The sequence below is a fragment of the Podarcis vaucheri genome (assembly GCF_965113315.1).
Source record: "Podarcis vaucheri genome assembly, chromosome: 8".
In the NCBI taxonomy this organism is placed as follows: domain Eukaryota; kingdom Metazoa; phylum Chordata; class Lepidosauria; order Squamata; family Lacertidae; genus Podarcis; species Podarcis vaucheri.
In genome coordinates this window covers 8,294,930-8,313,153 of record NC_138766.1, presented here as the reverse complement: position 1 = coordinate 8,313,153, position 18,224 = coordinate 8,294,930, and the positions used below count along the sequence as shown (strand labels likewise).

The 18,224-nt window shown below is 44.6% G+C and overlaps 1 protein-coding gene across 1 annotated transcript in view; it reads left to right on the top strand.

Annotated features, from left to right (window-relative positions):
* Positions 1–15,214, top strand: part of ALOX5 (arachidonate 5-lipoxygenase) — a 32,963-nt gene extending 17,749 nt beyond the window's left edge. The window contains exons 7-14 of the mRNA XM_082234401.1: positions 1,146–1,292; positions 1,371–1,574; positions 2,834–2,920; positions 5,696–5,874; positions 7,852–7,973; positions 9,325–9,425; positions 12,737–12,907; positions 13,819–15,214. Coding sequence (XP_082090527.1) covers positions 1,146–1,292; positions 1,371–1,574; positions 2,834–2,920; positions 5,696–5,874; positions 7,852–7,973; positions 9,325–9,425; positions 12,737–12,907; positions 13,819–13,998 — 1,191 coding nt within the window. The 3' untranslated portion in view covers positions 13,999–15,214. The remainder of the gene's footprint in view (positions 1–1,145; positions 1,293–1,370; positions 1,575–2,833; positions 2,921–5,695; positions 5,875–7,851; positions 7,974–9,324; positions 9,426–12,736; positions 12,908–13,818) is intronic.
* The last annotated feature ends 3,010 nt before the right edge of the window (positions 15,215–18,224 follow it).

Here is an 18,224-nt window from a genome sequence, read left to right as displayed (position 1 = left end):
CGCTGTGTCCCGCTGCTGTCCCTTATTGATGATGTCCCTTAAATTTCCCGGGTTTCAAAGGAAGCAGCTCCTCTCCCTCCCTCCCTGCCGGCCAGGGAGGAGGGAGGCTCCAACTGTATTGCTTGGCTGCGTTGCTCACCCAATAAGGAGTCTAAGAACGACTGGGGGGTGGAGCTTGCATGCCTTGTGCCGATCCAATCGGCCACGTTGCCTGGGGACTTGCCTTTGCTCAGCACTTCCCAGTGGAGAGGGGACGGTGGTTTTCCTTGCTGCGTCCCCTTTGCCGGGTTGCTGCGCTGTGGGAACCACCGCTTGAGGCTTCGTTTGGCTGTGGCTGGGCTTTCTGCCTTTGGCTTGGAGGGGCTCAGAAGCTGAACATACCTGTGTTCGGAAAATCCCTTATTTTGGCTACTGATCCCTTATTTTCGAGGCTGCTGGTCCCTCATTTTCAAATATGTAGGTTGACAGCTATGAACTTTACTCTGACTTAGCCTGTTTGCTTTAAGCCAGTTTCTTGGGCATAGGATTGCTACCCTAAGAATTTAGTACATTCTCAGGGACAAAAATTTGATGCTCCTAAAAAGAGGCTTAAAGGACACACATGACAACACATTTATGCTACGTAAGTTGCAACATTGTGATGTTATGTTGGTCACAAGTAATGTTGCATGTAAAACTTATTTCAGTTAATATCTCACCACGTTTTCTTCATGCTAAGAACCTCACAAGACAGGGATGTAGCTAAAACATAGATTTTTCTTTTCATTTGTTGTGGGGAGAGTATGTATTTTTGTGACTAATGTAACACACTGAAGCAGCATACGTTATGCTGCCTTTAAACTCTTGATTTTCATAAAATTTCTTGCCATTTCACCAAATGAGAAAGTAAAGCTCTCAATAACCTATTCTCCTGGGGGTGGGGGTAAAGAAATTCTGAGTCGTCTTCTATGTCACACTTCTGGTTGTTTACTCCAATTTCAAAATAACATTGCCATATGAAACTCTTGAAAATTATATTTAGAATGATATAGAACATGTTAGCGATGTCCAAAAATGAAAGCTGAGTCTGTAGGTTGGTATTTTCATGGAATAACCCATTTATCAAAGTAAACAGGTGTGCATGTTTTCTTTCATTTTTCCTACAGCAAGGGAATATTTTCATAGTAGATTATGAACTTCTGGACGGCGTTGAAGGCAATAAGACTGACCCCTGCACTGTGCAATATCTGTCTGCTCCAGTCTGCTTATTATATAAGAATTTAGAGAAGAAGATTGTCCCTATTGCAATCCAGGTAATCTATGTTTTACCCACTAAAATAATAATCTTTCATTATTGAAAGAATTGTTAACTATTTTGTTACACTCTCCAGATAAAACAAGTTCCTGAGCCAGGGAATCCTATTTTCCTGCCATCAGATGCAAAGTATGACTGGTTATTGGCCAAAATTTGGGTACGTTCTTCGGATTTCCACATCCATCAGACGGTTACTCACCTCCTTCGGACTCACTTAATTTCTGAAGTGTTTGGAGTAGCCATGTTCCGGCAACTGCCTTCCGTCCATCCTCTCTTTAAGGTGGGTTAATTGGATGCTAGGAAGATGTGCATATCAGACATAATTGTTTTGTTTCTGCAAGATCTGCAGTTTTCTGTTAAATGTATTGTTAATAAAAGTAATATTTGGAATTGTACAGACGAGAGAGCCCCTGTATATTTAAGGCAGATAAGGCAAACAGCATTCTATCATTATAAGACTGGAACATTTATATATATATATATATATATTCAAGATGATTTGTCCCAGCTCTATGAAATGTGGCAAGAAAAAATTACCTCTTCTGAATTGTAAAATGGCTCATTTTAAAAATATTCCACTAAGAAAAAGCTAAGATAACACAGTTAAACAGTCTTCTTAAGTTTTAAAAAAAACCTGGCCATTTTAATTTTCTTTGAGCCATTTTAATTTGACCAGTATTAGATAAAAAAAGCACACAAATAAATAAATAGTGTCTTCAAGTGGCAAATTCTCTACGATGATTTGTGTCTGAAGCTGGAAGTAACGTGCAGGATGAAGATGGATTAATGGTTCCTACCTTGTTAAAGAGTGCGCCCTGAGGTGCCCTTGGACAACAACACTATGTATAATTGGTCTGAATTATGTGCATCTGTAAGCCTTCTCTAAGCTGCCCAAATTGACAAATCAATATCTTTGTATTATTTTGCTGGAGAATCATAGAATCATAGAATCATAGAATCATAGAGTTGGAAGAGACCACAAGGGCCATCGAGTCCCCCTATTTAACCTTCAATTCTGGTGCAGTGCAGTCCAACATGTTTGAATATTACCTACATGTTTGAACGCCTTTTGGCAGTACAGTGGTACCTCGGGTTAAGTACTTAATTCGTTCCGGAGGTCTGTACTTAACTTGAAACTGTTCTTAACCTGAAGCACCACTTTAGCTAATGGGGCCTCCTGCTGCTGCCGCGCCGCCAGAGCACAATTTCTGTTCTCATCCTGAAGCAAAGTTCTTAACCTGAAGCATTATTTCTGGGTTAGCGGAGTCTGCAACCTGAAGCGTATGTAACCTGAAGCATATGTAACCCAAGGTACCACTGTATAAGGTGCATGTTTCTCATACTGCAGATCTGATATCTAGCAGCATCTATCAAATTGTAAAGGACTATGCTTTGAAATTGTCTTCAGTTCATACACATAATTTCTATTAAAGCTGTAGTTCCTTATTTGAAAGCAAGTTGCTTTGGGAGCCCATCACATTCCATTGTTAACACTGAAGGAATACTTCATTCTTATCTACTTTCTCTTCTGGTTTACAGCTCCTGGTATCCCATGTGCGGTTTACAATAGCCATCAACACTAAAGCCCGAGAACAGCTTATCTGTGAATATGGCCTTTTTGACAAGGTGAGAGAGCCTTGATTTCATAAGTTTGGACCTCAAGGAAATGGCTTTCACATAGTTCTTTCAATGACTTTTCTCCATAAAATAAATAAAATTAAATTTAAAAAATTAAAAAATTCCTTCCTGTAGCACCTTAGAGACCAAGTAAGTTTGTTATTGGTATGAGCTTTCATGTGCATGCACACTTCTTCAGATGCACTGAAACAGAAGTCACCAGACCCTTATATATGGTGAGAGGGTGGGGAGGGGTATCACTCAGGAGGGGGTGGGAATGGGTGATTGACTGATAGGTGTGGTAAACCTGTTGACTGTTAACAACTGCAATTGGTCTTACAGGAAAAAGCAAGAGATTAGGTGGCTTTATCATGTATAATGAGATAAGATAAAGCTATTTTTAGCCATCTCACCCCTTCCTTTTTCCTGTAAGATCAATATTTTATTCAACAGTAAGCTCCCCTATATTCCGTGGATTTTACTCTGAAATACAGTACAAGTTGTATAGGGGCTTCTTATCAGTAAAGAGATGCCCATGTTGAAGCAGATATGAGCAGCTAAAATAGCAAGGCTGAATAGCAAGGCCAGACAACATGCAGCTGACACAATGCTGGCAGAAGAGAAAACACAGAACTCAAAATAGGGGCTTGGAATTATTACAAAGCTAGAGCAGACTGTAAAATAATCAAGTAAACTCAAGCCAAGGCACCAAAGAGAAAAACCCACAAGGTCAGACCTAAAGAAACCCCCCTCACAAGCCCTCTAACCATAGCTGTCAACCTTCCCTTTCTTTGCGGGAAATTCCCTTATTCCAGTGCTGTTTCCCGCTGCTTCCTGCTGCTATCCCAGATTGTTAGATATCCCGTAGACTCTCCCCGGGACAGGTGAGGCTGCTGATCCCTTATTTTCGAGGCTGCTGATCCCTTATTTTCAAATCTGAAAGTTGACACCTTATGCCTCAAACGGCCATGCCTTTTACATGAAGGAAAATCTCCCCAAAGTACCGTATTTTTCGCCCCATAGGACGCACCGGCCCATAGGATGCACCTAGTTTTGGGGGGGAAATAAAGGGGAAAAAATTATTTCCCCCCCAGGTGCGCTGCGCTAATCCTGAAGCTTGGGGCGTGCGGAGCTCAGCGCGCCCCAAGCTTCTGGGCGCGGCTCTCCCAGGGCTAGCGGAGCGCTGCGCTAATCCCGAAGCTTGGGGTGTGCGGAGCTCAGCGCGCCCCAAGCTTCTGGGTGCCGGCAAGCTCTCTGCTAGCCGTGGGAGAGTCGCGCGGCTCTCCCAGGGCTAGCGGAGCGCTGCGCTAATCCTGAAGCTTGGGGCGTGCGGAGGTCAGTGCGCCCCAAACTTCTGGGTGCAGGCAAGCTCTCCGCTACCCCTGGGAGAGCTGGGTCTCCCACGGCTAGCGGATAGCTTCCTGAAGCCTGGAGAAGCCTGGTGCGCACTGACCCCCCTCGCTCTCCAGGCTTCAGCGAAAGCCTGCATTCGCCCCATAGGACGCACACACATTTCCCCTTCATTTTTGGAGGGGAAAAAGTTCGTCTTATAGGGCAAAAAATACGGTAATTTTATTTGGACTCAAGCTAATTGCATAATTTCCAGTCTCCAGTTACTGTTACACTTGGCTTCTTTAAAACAAGCGAACATATACCATTACGAATACTGATTTGCAGTTAAGCAGTTAATCTGTAGGGTGAGATTTTATGCTGGTTCTATTTAGGACTAGCATGACTGACTTAGGTTCATTAATTTAAGTGGGTCTACTCTGAGCAGGTCTAGCACTGGATATAACCTATTCCAGTGTCTTTCATATTATGTTTACCATCCACTTAGCTGGCAGGTTTCTTATTCTGTAAAGGGAACAATAAATACAATTTTTACAGAATGACTATGTAAAGGAAAGCACACATCCTCATTTCTTGCCTGGCCTGACAAGGTTGTATGCATTCTTTGGAGGACTTGGAAGTGGTCAACGGCCATGCCTTGGGCATGTGTGTCCGTCAAGGAGGTTTAAAGGTAAAGGGACCCCTGACCATTAGTTCCAGTCGTGACCCACTCTGGGGTTGCACGCTCATCTCGCTCTATAGGCCGAGGGAGCCGGCGTTTGTCCACAGACAGCTTCCGGGTCATGTGGCCAGCATGACTAAACCGCTTCTGGCGAACCAGAGCAGAGCACGGAAACGCCGTTTACCTTCCCGCCAGAGCGGTCCCTATTTATCTACTTGCACTTTGACGTGCTTTCGAACTGCTAGGTTGGCAGGAGCTGGGACCGAACAACAGGAGCTCACCCCGTCACAGGGATTCGAACCACCGACCTTCTGATCGGCAAGTCCTAGGCTCTGTGGTTTAACCCCAGCGCCACCCGCGTACCGTTTACAAGGAGGTTTACAATGGCACTAATCCCACTCCATGTGGATCCATGTGCACTATGTCACAGCTGCGTGATGCAGGTATCAAAACTTCACTCCAGTGTGGCCTAGGCCCTCCTCTCCAAATCCCCTTGTACACTAAGATCCTCCCCATTGTTAAGAACACTCACATTTAAGGCTATGGAACACAGGAGCCAATTCTTAGGGGCCAAGGTCCTTTTGCCCCCCCCCCATAAAAGATTTGAGGGGGCTGCCCCCTCCCCAAGTTGATGGGTATTGCCATTCAAATGGTGTGTGTGTGCAATATCATGTGATCAATTACCTGTCCCCACATGTTTTATTCAAGTTAGCCCCTCTTCTATGGAGCCTCCATTCCTTAATGCTCTCTGCCACTTGTTTTGGGTGCCAAAGGCCAATGCCACCGGAGGAGGAGGGCTTGCGCAGATACTCCAGCGAGCGATGAAGCACCTCACCTACAGTTCCCTGTGCTTCCCTGAAGAAATCAAGGCAAGAGGCATGGAAAGCACGGAGGACATTCCATACTATTTTTATCGGGATGACGGTCTCAAAGTGTGGGAGGCCATAAAGAGGTAGGAGATGGTCGGAAATAAATTTTATTTTGTCATGCTGAGAACCAGGAAATCTAACGGAGACCTTGGAAGTGTGAATCTACCTACTGCATGTTCCTTTTAACAACGTTCCACACGAGGTGCTTTTTGAAGGAGCTGAGAATCGTCACATGGCCACTAGGTCATAGTGAATCCATTTTGTTTTGCTCTGTGACAGATGACTCATATTATTGGTGGAGGACCAGTATTGGGGATGGTCCTGTTAGCCACCATTTTAGAAGGGTCTAATAGGCATGGCTCTGCCACCTACCTCTACAAAAGGCTTCCCTATAACCCTCGACTTGGAGTTCTCAACATTTCTTTGTTTGCTCATATCGTTTATCCAGATCCACTCATACTATATTTCTAGGAGTATCTGTCTGGACCAAGCTGCCTGCCTAATTGGGTCCTCCCTTAAAGAGGGCATGTGTTGCGGTGAGACCTGGCAACCAAACCCTGTGTTGTGGGTGGGTTCGACTGAATAACCACAACTCCCAGTTGGTAGGTCCCTTGATGCTGGGTTTAATCAGGCCAATGGGACGCAAGCTAAATGGATCAAATGACCTATATTTACCCATGCACGTGACACAGAGCTTCCTCTTTCAGTGCGTGCATCGGAACACCCGCCCACCTCTCCCTACTTTTAGGGATGTGCACTTGACCTTGTTATGCCATCATGTGTTGTCTGTTGTTGGGACAGGGGCACGGCAGGAATTTTCCCTACTTGGCTGATTGGCTGGTGCCATTTGGGTTTCGCCTGCCGCGTAGCAAATCGTCACAACTTGTAAGGTTGCGGATAGGCGCTGGTTCAGGTGATAGGGATGGGAGAATGCTCTCGCCATCCCTATGTGAAGGGTATTCCATTAAAGGAATCCAGGGACTTGATGGTTTGGGCAACCCCTGTGAGGGGGTTGTGCCCGTGCCTGAGTCCAGGAGGACATTTGGGTGGCGGAGATAGCCTGCTCCTGGCTTTCTGCTTATCCAGGCGTTCACCCTTGGCTGACCTATTCTAGTGCCCTGGGTCAGCGCTACTTGCAACGGTGCAGGGAGCTAGTGAAACCAGAGCCTATGCAACCACTCACTTGCTGTAATCAATAAAATTGTGGCCTAAATTCTGCCAAAAACCAAACCAAAATTTGAGTCTTGTCTGAATTTAAGGGGGAGGTTTAAAGGTCTGAACACGCAAATACAACCAGCTTACCATGAGATAAGGATTTGTACCGTGGCTTTGCTGGGTTGACTGCAGAGCCAGAAGTAGAAATTTTGACACCTGAGATTTGGCAACATGAAACATGCCCTTTATGACATAAATAATCCCCAGATGAAGAGTGGTATAGAATCAGAGAATCTTAGAATTGTAGAGTTGAAAGGGACTCCTGCTACAAATCACATCGTAATGTTTTGCAGAAGACACACAGTTTATCCATGACAGAAATTATCTTTCTGCCTCATTCAGCCGTAGACTTCTCACGTGTAAGGAAACACACAAGAGAAGCAGAGGTATGCTGCCATCAGCACGTAATTTAGTGACCTCCATGAATCCGAGGGTAAAGATCAGAAACAGAGAGCCTTCTCTACTCATGGAGTTTTCCCATACAATTATAAACCCTGCTTCTGAAAAATATATTGGCTCCGCCCAGAGAAGTATGTGGAAGCAAGAGGGGCAGGGTACCGCTGGACACCATTAAGGAAAATTTCAAAATATAATTCATCCAGACTTTTTGTTCTGTCTCTAACCTAACGGCATGCTGAGTATTGACATACAAAGCAGCCTGCTGTTGTTTTTCTGCGGGGAAATACAGATTTTTCCAGATACCGCGAAAGCTTGCGACCCTCCCACTTCCCAGTTGCATTTTTGACAAAAGTTATATGTGCCTGTGTGTGTGTGCACTCAGTGTTAACAGAGCAGTTCAAGAGAATGTAAAAGCTTTTAGTCACTTTCCTTTCTGTTTTCTGCAGCTTTGTGACAGATGTTGTGGACCTCTATTACGATAGCGAAGAGATGGTTTGTGAAGACGTAGAACTCCAGGCCTTTGTGAAGGACGTCTATGTTTATGGGTTGAGAGGAACCAAGGCTTCAGGTGAGACCTGCTAGCCAGATTCTCTGTCCTGTGGCATTGCTGGGTAATGAACAGAAATGCATTCCTCCTTTGATCTGAAGCTGAGTTAGTTTGTAATAAATTAGCTTAATCATAGTTGTTCTCAGGGTCCGGGTAAGTTCATATGGAGAAAGGTGGTCCTTGAGGCATTGCAGTCCTGAGCCATTTAAGGCTTATAGGTCAAAACCAGCATTTGAATCGGGCCTGGAAGCTAATTGGCAGCCAGTGCAGTTGGACCAGGATTTTCTCATACTGTCTTGCCCCAATGAGCAACCTGGCCACTGAGTTCTGCACTAGCTGAAGCTTCTGAACTGTGTTCCGGGCAACCCTATGTATAGCGCATTTCAGTAACCCAGCCTACAGGTTACCAGAGCATAGACAACAGACGTTAGGTTGTCCCTGTTCAGATAGGGGGGCAGCTGGGCTACCAGCCAAAGCTGATGGAAAGCAATCTGCACCACTCAGGCCACTTGAGGCTCAAGCAACAGAAAAGGATACATAAGTAGTCCCAACCTTTGTAGCTGCTCCTTCAGAAGGAGTATAACTTAGGACCCTCGTACTTATGGGACCGCCTCTCCTGGTATGTCCCACAGAGGACCCTAAGGTCCATGAATAATAATAGCTTGAAAGTCCTGGGCCCTAAGGAAGCCAGACTATCCTCCTCCAGGGCCAGGGCTTTTACAGTGATGGCTCCAACCTGGTGGAATGCTCTGTCCCATGAGACTAGGGCCCTGCAGGACTTGATCTCCTTCCACAGGGCCTGTAAGATAGAGCTATTCCGCCTGGCCGTCAATTTGAATTAGCCGGATCCTCTCTTCCCTTTCCCCTTTCCTCTTCTATGAAGACACCCTTTCTGGGACCCCACATTTGAATTCTTCCCTGGTCTCCTTGCTGGCCCTAGTAGGACCAACTTGGCCAGTTAGCCCTGGTGATCATTCAATGTCTACTGACTGGGGTTCTTCCCCCCCCCCATGACCCCTGAATTTTTGAATTTTATTGATATTGATGCTCTATTTTATGTTGTATTTTATGTTGTTTTAGACTGTTTTTAAGTTGCATTTTAATCAATGTTTTATATTTGCTGTTAGCCACCCGGAGCCCAGTTTTTAAATCGGGAAGGGCAGGGTATAAATAAAAAAATATTATTTATTTATTATCAAGAGCAGGCAAGCTCCCCTTTCATCTGGTCTCATCTCATGGGACAGTGAAAAATAAATGTTGTGTTTCCAGGTGGAGGAGAATTCAGAAAAGTTCCACAGCCTTCCTTTAGTTTATTAATTACTAATATTACTACTACTACTACTCTTATTAATTTAACTCTTTCTTCTTTCAGGATTTCCTAAGACAATAAAGACACGCCAGAAGCTGTCAGAATATCTTACCATAGTGATCTTTACAGCATCTGCACAACATGCAGCAGTAAATTTTGGTCAGGTACAGTTTATCTGGAAGCAATTCTGTCCTTGAACTTCTAAAGTGGGTTTACACACCAGTCCAGATAGTCTACAGTTTGATTAAGAAATATCAACGATGGGAATAGTTGGGTCACCTGAGCGCCTGTTAAAATGCATAGAGCAGCCTAACCAAAATGTTGTCTTCCAGGTGATTTGGACACGGATAGCTCTGCAGTTGGGACGCGGGTGGCGCTATGGGTAAAACCTCAGTGCCTAGGACTTGCCGATCGTATGGTCGGCGGTTCGAATCCCCGCAGCGGGGTGAGCTCCTGTCTTTCGGTCCCAGCTCCTGCCCACCTAGCAGTTCGAAAGCACCCCTAAGTGCAAGTAGATAAATAGGTACCGCTTTATAGCGGGAAGGTAAACGGCGTTTCCGTGTGCTGCGCTGGTGCTGGCTTGCCAGAGCAGTTTCGTCACGCTGGCCACGTGACCTGAAAGTGTCTCCGGACAGCGCTGGCCCCCGGCCTCTTAAGTGAGATGGACGCACAACTCTAGAGTCAGACACGACTGTCCCGTACTGGCAGGGGTACCTTTACCTTTACCTTTAGCTCTGCAGTCTAAGCCACTGAGCCTAGGGCTTGCCGATCGGAAGGTCGGCAGTTCAAATTCCTGCGACGGGGTGAGCTCCCGTTGCTCGGTCCCAGCTCCTGAGCACCTTGCAGTTTGAAAGCACATCAAAGTGCAAGTAGATAAATAGGTACCACTCCGGTGGGAAGGTAAACGGCGTTTCCGTGCGCTGCTCTGGTTCGCCAGAAGTGGCTTAGTCATGCTGGCCACACGACCCGGAAGCTGTCTGCAGACAAACGCCGGCTCTCTCAACCTATAGAGCGAGATGAGCACCGCAACCCCAGAGTCGGCCATGACTGGACCTAACGGTCAGGGGTACCTTTACCTTTAATAGCAGTTCTGTCCCCAAACATCTGGCAGGCACCAGTCTTGAGAAAGCTAGGAATGGCGTAAAGGAAACAAAACAGCACCTGTGTGACCATCCTATCCTAAAAACACGTTAACAAGGTCTTTCTTTAAAAAAAGAAGTCTTCTTTCGTAATGCCTAAAGCCTATTCACCAACACCACCATTCAAGTATCTAGCAGTGAAGTTGAAAGACGTTCCCTTTTCAAGCCCACCTGAGCTTCAACTTGAATTGAAGGAGGTTGGGCGGGGAGGGATCCTGCTAGCAGTTAGCCCTGGTGTCAGCTTCAAGAAAAGCACCAGCAAGGGCGTCTGAGTGCTGAAAGCCAGCTTTACTTCCCAGCCTAGCAACTTTGCTGCTTGGTGGACAATTTGGCCTGGCATGGGCTTGGCCAATGAAACGCTTAAATCATAGCTGAAGAGGTTCACACTGAATGTTAAGATCAGTAAGCCATAGTTAATGCTGTGTTCAAATGGAATAATAAGTCACAGGCTGTTAATTCACTTTTATTTAAACCACAGCTTAACATGATATGTGAACCAGGTCAGAGGCATACCAGACTGAGGAGGAGAAAAAAATGACAAAAGGGAGGAAGGAGGGATTGCAGTAGATTAGAGATAATCCGACTGCAGTTTCACCAGAGAATAAAGGGAAGACTTTGGAAATGCTCAGAATTGAGATGTGGTGAGGGCAGAGAAGGGCCAAAGTTTGCACATCTGTGAAGTACAGGAAACCACGGTATTTGCAACAGTTAACATAACAGTTTTGAGAAGATGAGAAATGAGGATGGCCGTCCCCATCAACATGCATGTTTCTGCACCCATCACCTTGAAATATACTCAGACTCCTGTAGTGATTTCATGCTCTTTATTGCAGCTTGTAAATAGTGATTGAATTTCCCCCCAAACCTCAGGCTTTTATATACATTATTTACACAATGAGTCCTGTCTGATTGGCTGATTCTGCTTCTGTCCTGGAGCCTGATTGGTCATCTCCTGCAGGCCAATCAGTTGTTGCATTCTATGATCCTACCAGCCTAATAGGCTGATTAACTTCCTCCTGGAGCCTGATTGGTCTTTTCCTGCAAGCCAATCAGTTGTTGCATTCTAGGGTCCTACTTGCCTATTGTTCTAGGATCCAAGCTTAGTACATAACACACCTATTAAGTTGTGGGAGGACAAAGCAGACGACACAGAGATTTCTCCAAGTAGTTCTTTATAAGTAAGTTGGAACTGAACTGAACTGAACTGAACAGCTCAGCCGGCCTGCTTTTATAGGCAGCTGGCTGACAACATTGTAACAACACCCCAGGGTTTCCCACCTAAATTAACTTATGTGGACCTGAGTGAAAACTATATACACAATACCCCTGGTGGCCAGGCTGAGAACTTCAATACATAACAACACCTGTTTATATTTTGGAAAATACCTCACGTATTGGTACATCATGTTATATAGTGCAGTTCATGTAGAGTTCTGTTTTAGGTATCTGCGCTTTATGCTTTTCTTTTGATGCATAAAATCAGCACACCATGTGAACTGAAACTGCTGTGAAAGGGCAGGTTGCCGAATCGCAATTCTTGTTATTCTCTTGGAGGTTGCCCATTTTCTCTTTAGGCATTATTTCCCCTAAAGATAATCTGCTAATCTGGGGCATTATTTTGAGCTATTTAGGCTAGTGGCTGCTGCCGGCTCTTTACATTGGTGGGACACAGGATAGCTAATGATAGGTAGTTGGCTGCAATTCTGAGCACGCTTCTATAAAAGAAAGTTCCACGGGACGCAGTGGGAGTTACCGCTGAGTAAATGCATAGGGTTGTGTTGTAGTCACAGCTAAATCACATTTCAGCAGTATGCCTGCTCGTTACAGATTGTGTCAGTACATCCTTCCAATAGAGAAACCATCGTAAACAGTTATTTTACCACACAAAGTCCAATCCAAAGCAGGTTTAGTCAGCCCTACTGAATACATAGGACTTGCTCCAAAGAAAGTGTATTAGACATTAGGGTTTTCTACTCCCCGCTCCCTCCACTGCCTTTAATACCAGCCTGACATCAAAGAGTAAGTCACGGGGGGACGGGGGCAAAAAACAGTGCCCCATTCCAGACTCTGGACTAAATTTCATGACTTTTCAGTTATGACTTCTTATATTAGCTCATCCTGCAGTAACAAAGAGGAAGTGGAAATGAGAATCCTGTCTCCTCCTTCCAGCTGCAGCCCTCAAAAACATGTTCCAATGTGGGATTATGCTACATGGGACCGAAGCTCCAGTGAAAAACCCTTTTTGTATAAACAGGAGTGTCTTCCAGCCACACAAGCACCCTCTATGTTTCAGAGAGATTCCTATATCTTACTGGCTCTGTCCTGTTATTTCCCAGTACGACTGGTGTTCCTGGATTCCTAACGCCCCTCCAACGATGCGTTGCCCACCCCCTACAGAAAAGGGGAGTGTCACCATTGAGTACATTGTTGAGAGTTTACCGGATAGAGGGCGCTCTTGTTGGCATCTTGGTGCTGTTTGGGCCTTGAGTCAGTTTCAAGAGAATGAAGTAAGTGAAACTTCTAAGATATTCCCCTCGTATATCTCAGTCACAATGCATGAGGCCAAAGCTGCAGGTCAGTGCTTAGCTTGGAAATCCATGTTTTTCCATAGTGCTTTCAGAGCATTTTGATGAGTTGTCAGAAATTTGGGGCCTGTTAACATTTCCCATAAACACACTTCTGGACAGCTCTAACTGCAGGAACTGAAAGATGCTTTCGTTTTTGCCAATCCCTATGGGGTGGTGCTGTGGGTTAAACCACAGAGCCTAGGGCTTGCCGATCAAAAGGTCGGCGGTTCGAATCCCCGCAACAGGGTGAGCTCCCGTTGCTCGGTCCCTGCTCCTGCCAACCTAGCAGTTCGAAAGCACGTCAAAGTGCAAGTAGATAAATAGGTACTGCTCTGGCGGGAAGGTAAACGGCATTTCCGTGCGCTGCTCTGGTTCGCCAGAAGTGGCTTAGTCATGCTGGCCACATGACCTGGAAGCTGTACGCCGGCTCCCTCGGCCAGTAAAGTGAGATGTGTGCTGCAACCCCAGAGCCGGTCATGACTGGAAATACTTTATTGTCACTCGTACAACTTGTATACAGTGAGATTACACAAGCACCCCCCCACTCAGCTCTCTTAGTCTTAATTCTTAATTTACTGACGCACACCCACCAAACCCGAAAGTCAGTTGCCCTGTTGTTATCTTTTCATTCAGCAGCCTAACAGCCAACGGATAGAAGCTGTTCTTTACCCTGTTGGTGCGACTAATATTTAATACTAAATATATTAAATTAAATATATAATTAATATTTAAATATCATATTTGCTCACTAGACGAGGAGGGGTCTATTTTTGCAGTGTCTCAAAATTAGCTGCATTATTTCTTTTAGACATTTCCCAACAGATACGTTTTGTGACTTCTTCTCCAACTAGGTGTTTCTGGGGATGTATCCAGATGAACATTTCATAGAGAAGCCAGTGAAAGAGGCCATGAGGAAATTCCGCAAGAATCTTGATGAAATTACCAGTTGCATTGCTGAGCGGAACAGGAACAAAAAACTCCCCTACTATTATCTTTCCCCGGATCAAATACCTAACAGTGTGGCTGTTTGAATTAGCCTTTTCGAAGGCATGAAAAGGCAGTGAACCGGAGTGACAATCATGGCAAATTATCTGCAAGCAAATCAGCTGGCTTCAAACCAAATTGGGTCTTAATTTGTACTAGATACTATTGTAGTTTTAAGTTTTCTTTGAATATCTATCCCTCATATATAATTAGTTGACACCGTGTTACTGTTCGATAATAATTTTTATAATTGTCAGGAAATACAAAACCTTAAGAAACATTTTTTACCTTAAAAACAGAACCTTTACCAATGGAGAAACTCTATTCCACACATTTGTGGTCAGAACACCTCTGTTTTGGAAGCTGTCACCCCGTTTTCAGTAAGTTTTTGTTTTTAGGAACCGAGTGAATGTATGATTTCCATAAGGAATGTTTGTTGGCTGGTCTGGTTGTTTTTACAGGAGCTCACCAGCAATTTAAAAATTGCTTTTGTTGGGGTTCAGAACAACAGATGAAGACATTAAGGATGGTCTGGGGGACATGGAACTGGGGAAGATTGAAGCCAAAGGAGTGTCTGAGCAGAAGCTTGACTCTACCTCAGATTTCCATGCCACCCAAGGACCCACAATATTATCTGAGGCAGAAGGACGAGTAGCAACATAAGTTGCTCCCTTCATTTGCCATCAGAAAGAAGAACCCCAAATCATCACACACACACACACACACACACACACACACACACACACACACAGAGCAGTGTTGTGCTTCCTTTAAGGGAGCGGGAGCTGCAAGAGTCCAGTTGGAGGTTGACCTTTGTAAGGTGAGCAGGCTGGACTTGGGAGTTTTCAGCAGATTTTGAGCTGAGCTCTGCTTGCTTTGGATATGCACACAGGCTTTCGAATGGGGTCAGTCACGTTTTTAACGACCCCCTTCAAATGCTTGTGACATTCCTGGTTGTCGTTTTTATAATGATAAGAATACTTACAAGTCTCATACATGCCCAGTTTGCGGGGGGGGGGGGGGTCCTACCAGTTACCTAGCAGGAAACAAGGTCTCATTATCTCCCCAAGTCAGAAGAGTAGTACTATTGGTCCTTGACCGTCCACAATGTAATATATAAATACCAGCTTTCATGGGAAGGTTCTGTGAAAGATTTTACAGCTTCCTTAAGCACTTTGTTGAACTGCTTCTGTGATTCCTTAACATGTAAACAAAAATCCTTCCTTACACGTTCAATGGATAAAGTGGATTATTATGTCCCCACTTTCCTGTTTGTTTGGTTCTGAAGTATTTAAATTAATGTAAAAACAATGTCATTCTTATTCGGCATGCAAAAGCTTTGTGTTTTTAAAAAGATGAGGTAGCTGGTCCTGAAATGCACTTATTTACTAAATTGGGAAAGGACTGATAAAATATCAGAGCAGCCCAAGCCCTGGCCTAATAGTGACAGCCCATCACAGAGTACAGCACACAGAAGCCCTGCCAGTCATGCCAGCTGGGGCAGAAAGGGCAGGCAAAACATTGGAGCTGGCCTAGCAATGGGACCCAATGCTATCCAGGGGTGGATCCTGAGCTGGAACAGCCCCCGCCCCCCAGAAATACCATTTGGGGGCTGCCTGTGCGCTGCTGTCACTGGCAGAAAGCCTACTACTGGTGGTTACTGCCTCCTGCCCACACTTTTGAGCTGGTTGAAGAGAGAGCTTTATGCCAGTGGAGTAATGCGAATGTCTATCCGTGGGCAGAGGCTGGTGGAGGGAGACAGGGCGGATTAGGAGTTTGAATCTGAATTAAATTATTCTGCTGGAAACCCACTAATTCTAGTTGACATACTGTTGTATAATGCAACGGTGATACGAAATTCGAATCTTTGCGAACAGTGGCGTAGCGTGGGTTGTCAGCACCCGGGGCAAGGCAAGTAATTTGTGCCCCCTAACCCGTGGATTTGCGCCCCCTAACCAGTGGATTTGTGCCCCCTAACCCTAACCCCCAGATGTTGCACCCGGTGCGGCCGGCCCCCCCTGCACCCCCCACGCTACGCCACTGTTTGCGAAGTACATAGATTTAGTTAGTGCATTGCACATTGCCTGCATGTCTGCTTGGAAGTAAAACCCATCGCAGCCTGTGACTCCCTCCTTTGGCAATCTACCCAATGGTTGCCATCAATTTGATTTGAAGTAATTTTTTAATGAAATGATTTTAAAATGTTGTCTTATTTTATTGTTGTTAGCCGCCCTGAGCCCGGCTTCGGCTGGGAAGGGCGGGATATAAATAACAATTTATTTTTATTATTATTATTGGTTTTATTCCAACGTAAATATTACTGGTTTTATTCCAACGTAAATTCACATAGGATTGCAGTCTAAATTGTTTTACATGAAAATTATGCAGGGTTTTGATAGTGTGAGAGATGAGCACCACTTCCTATTTTTCAGATAACTAAAAGCTCATCAGTTTTCTGTTCACCACAGTGACTACATAGTGCTGACTGCAAAAATCATAAGAACTTTTGCTTATCCAACGACTTCCTCTTCCAAGATAGCATAGTTTCAGTTCCACAATTGCTAAAATAAGATCACTAATCTATTTCAAGCCTTCTTAGCAGGTCCCAATTCCATTGCAATCTTGTTGCTCAAATTCATTTTTATCACAATTATCCTCTTTTTCAAAATTTGAGTAATTTGGGGTCCCCCCCCAAAAAACCTGGTTAATCAACTTCTATAGTATATTAAATAACACTGAGATTTCAATATTTCACCAGGTGCTTCATGCTTCCTTTGCTATCATTAGAACACAGTCCTTCACAAACGATCCATGGTAAGGAAGGCGTTAGGATTTTCTTTGGAACATTTCCAATAGGTAGTGCTCACTGCCATCGCTGTGAATTGACCAGCACTGGATCTCCTATTTTGGTATGAGAACGCAGGCAAACAGGCAAAATGTAATGTAGTAAACCAACATTTACGCACTTTTGGCCTAAAACCACATCCCTTCAAGTGCAGGAAAGGAAGGCAAACCCAAGCCCTCAAGTTCCCCAGAAGCTGAGCAGCTGAGCAGAGCTCTAAGCAGCCCTTGGAGGTGACACCATCTTCAACAGAGCAAGGGCAATTGTGGTGGGAGCTGGTTGGTTAAAGTCCTTCAGGAGAAAGATTCTCTCTTCCTCTGTTTTGTATTTTAAAAGGAGACTAGTTGTCTGAAAATAGCGATGAGCTCAGCATGTTTCCAAGACCACATCCCCCCCCAATATATTTTATGCTTGCTATTGTTACGGCTTTAAGGTGTTTTTAAAAATAGTAAAGTGGTTTATAAATGATATTAAATAAACAAACAGCATTTTATTCCTGTGCCTTTTCCTGTGTGACTTTTCACTCTTTTCGTAGCTTGTATAAAACTGGGGCTGCCTCATGCCATTTTCCAGTTTGCTCTCTAGCCATTCCAACTGAAATGGATTTTTTTAAGGCTTAAAACAATACTCAAAAGGGTATCAAATTCCTTTCCTTTACCCTGATCACCACCCATCCTTTTCCCATGCGTGCCTCCTCCTTGACCTCTCCCAGCCCTTCCCGTTCTCCTAGCCCTTTTCCTCCCAGTAATAACATCCTGAGACCCATCGCACTCCATTCCCTCTGCATCCTTTGACTTCTTTGGCAGAAGGATTCATGCTGCTCTGCATGGTGAGTAGAAAGCCTTTTGTTTTTGTGGCAAAAGGGGTTTGTGCGTGGTCTACCTAGAGATTATCTTGTGGCTAGTTACAACCCCCCGAGTCAATTTGGGAGCAGTACCCACAAAAGTTTCACAAAATTCCAGCAGGCCCCCAGTCCCCCCCAAAAGTTGGGGACTCCTACTCCAGTCATTTCCCCAACAATTTATTGATGATAGCAATTTTGAGTCAGTTTGGGTCCAATGTTATCTACATTCTGTCTTGGCTGCAATTTCCTGAAAAGTTTGGTTTCTAGTGTTTTTAGCCAATGGCCATTACAATGCAACTCCAGAGCAAAAATTTAAGCTGTCAGCCCTTAAAATTGCAAAGTTCCCCAAATCATTCCAGGATAAAATCATAATTTATGAATAAGTGCTTTTAGAGATCTTCAGAAGTAATGCACCAGCTACCAGGTGAACTATGTGGGATTCTAAATAGTATTATGTAGGAACTTATTTTACATTACAGATATACCTTGGAAATTGAACGGAATCCGTTCCGGAAGTATATTTGACTTCCAAAACGTTCGGGAACTGTGGCACGGCTTCCGATTGGCTGCAGGAGCTTCCTACAGCC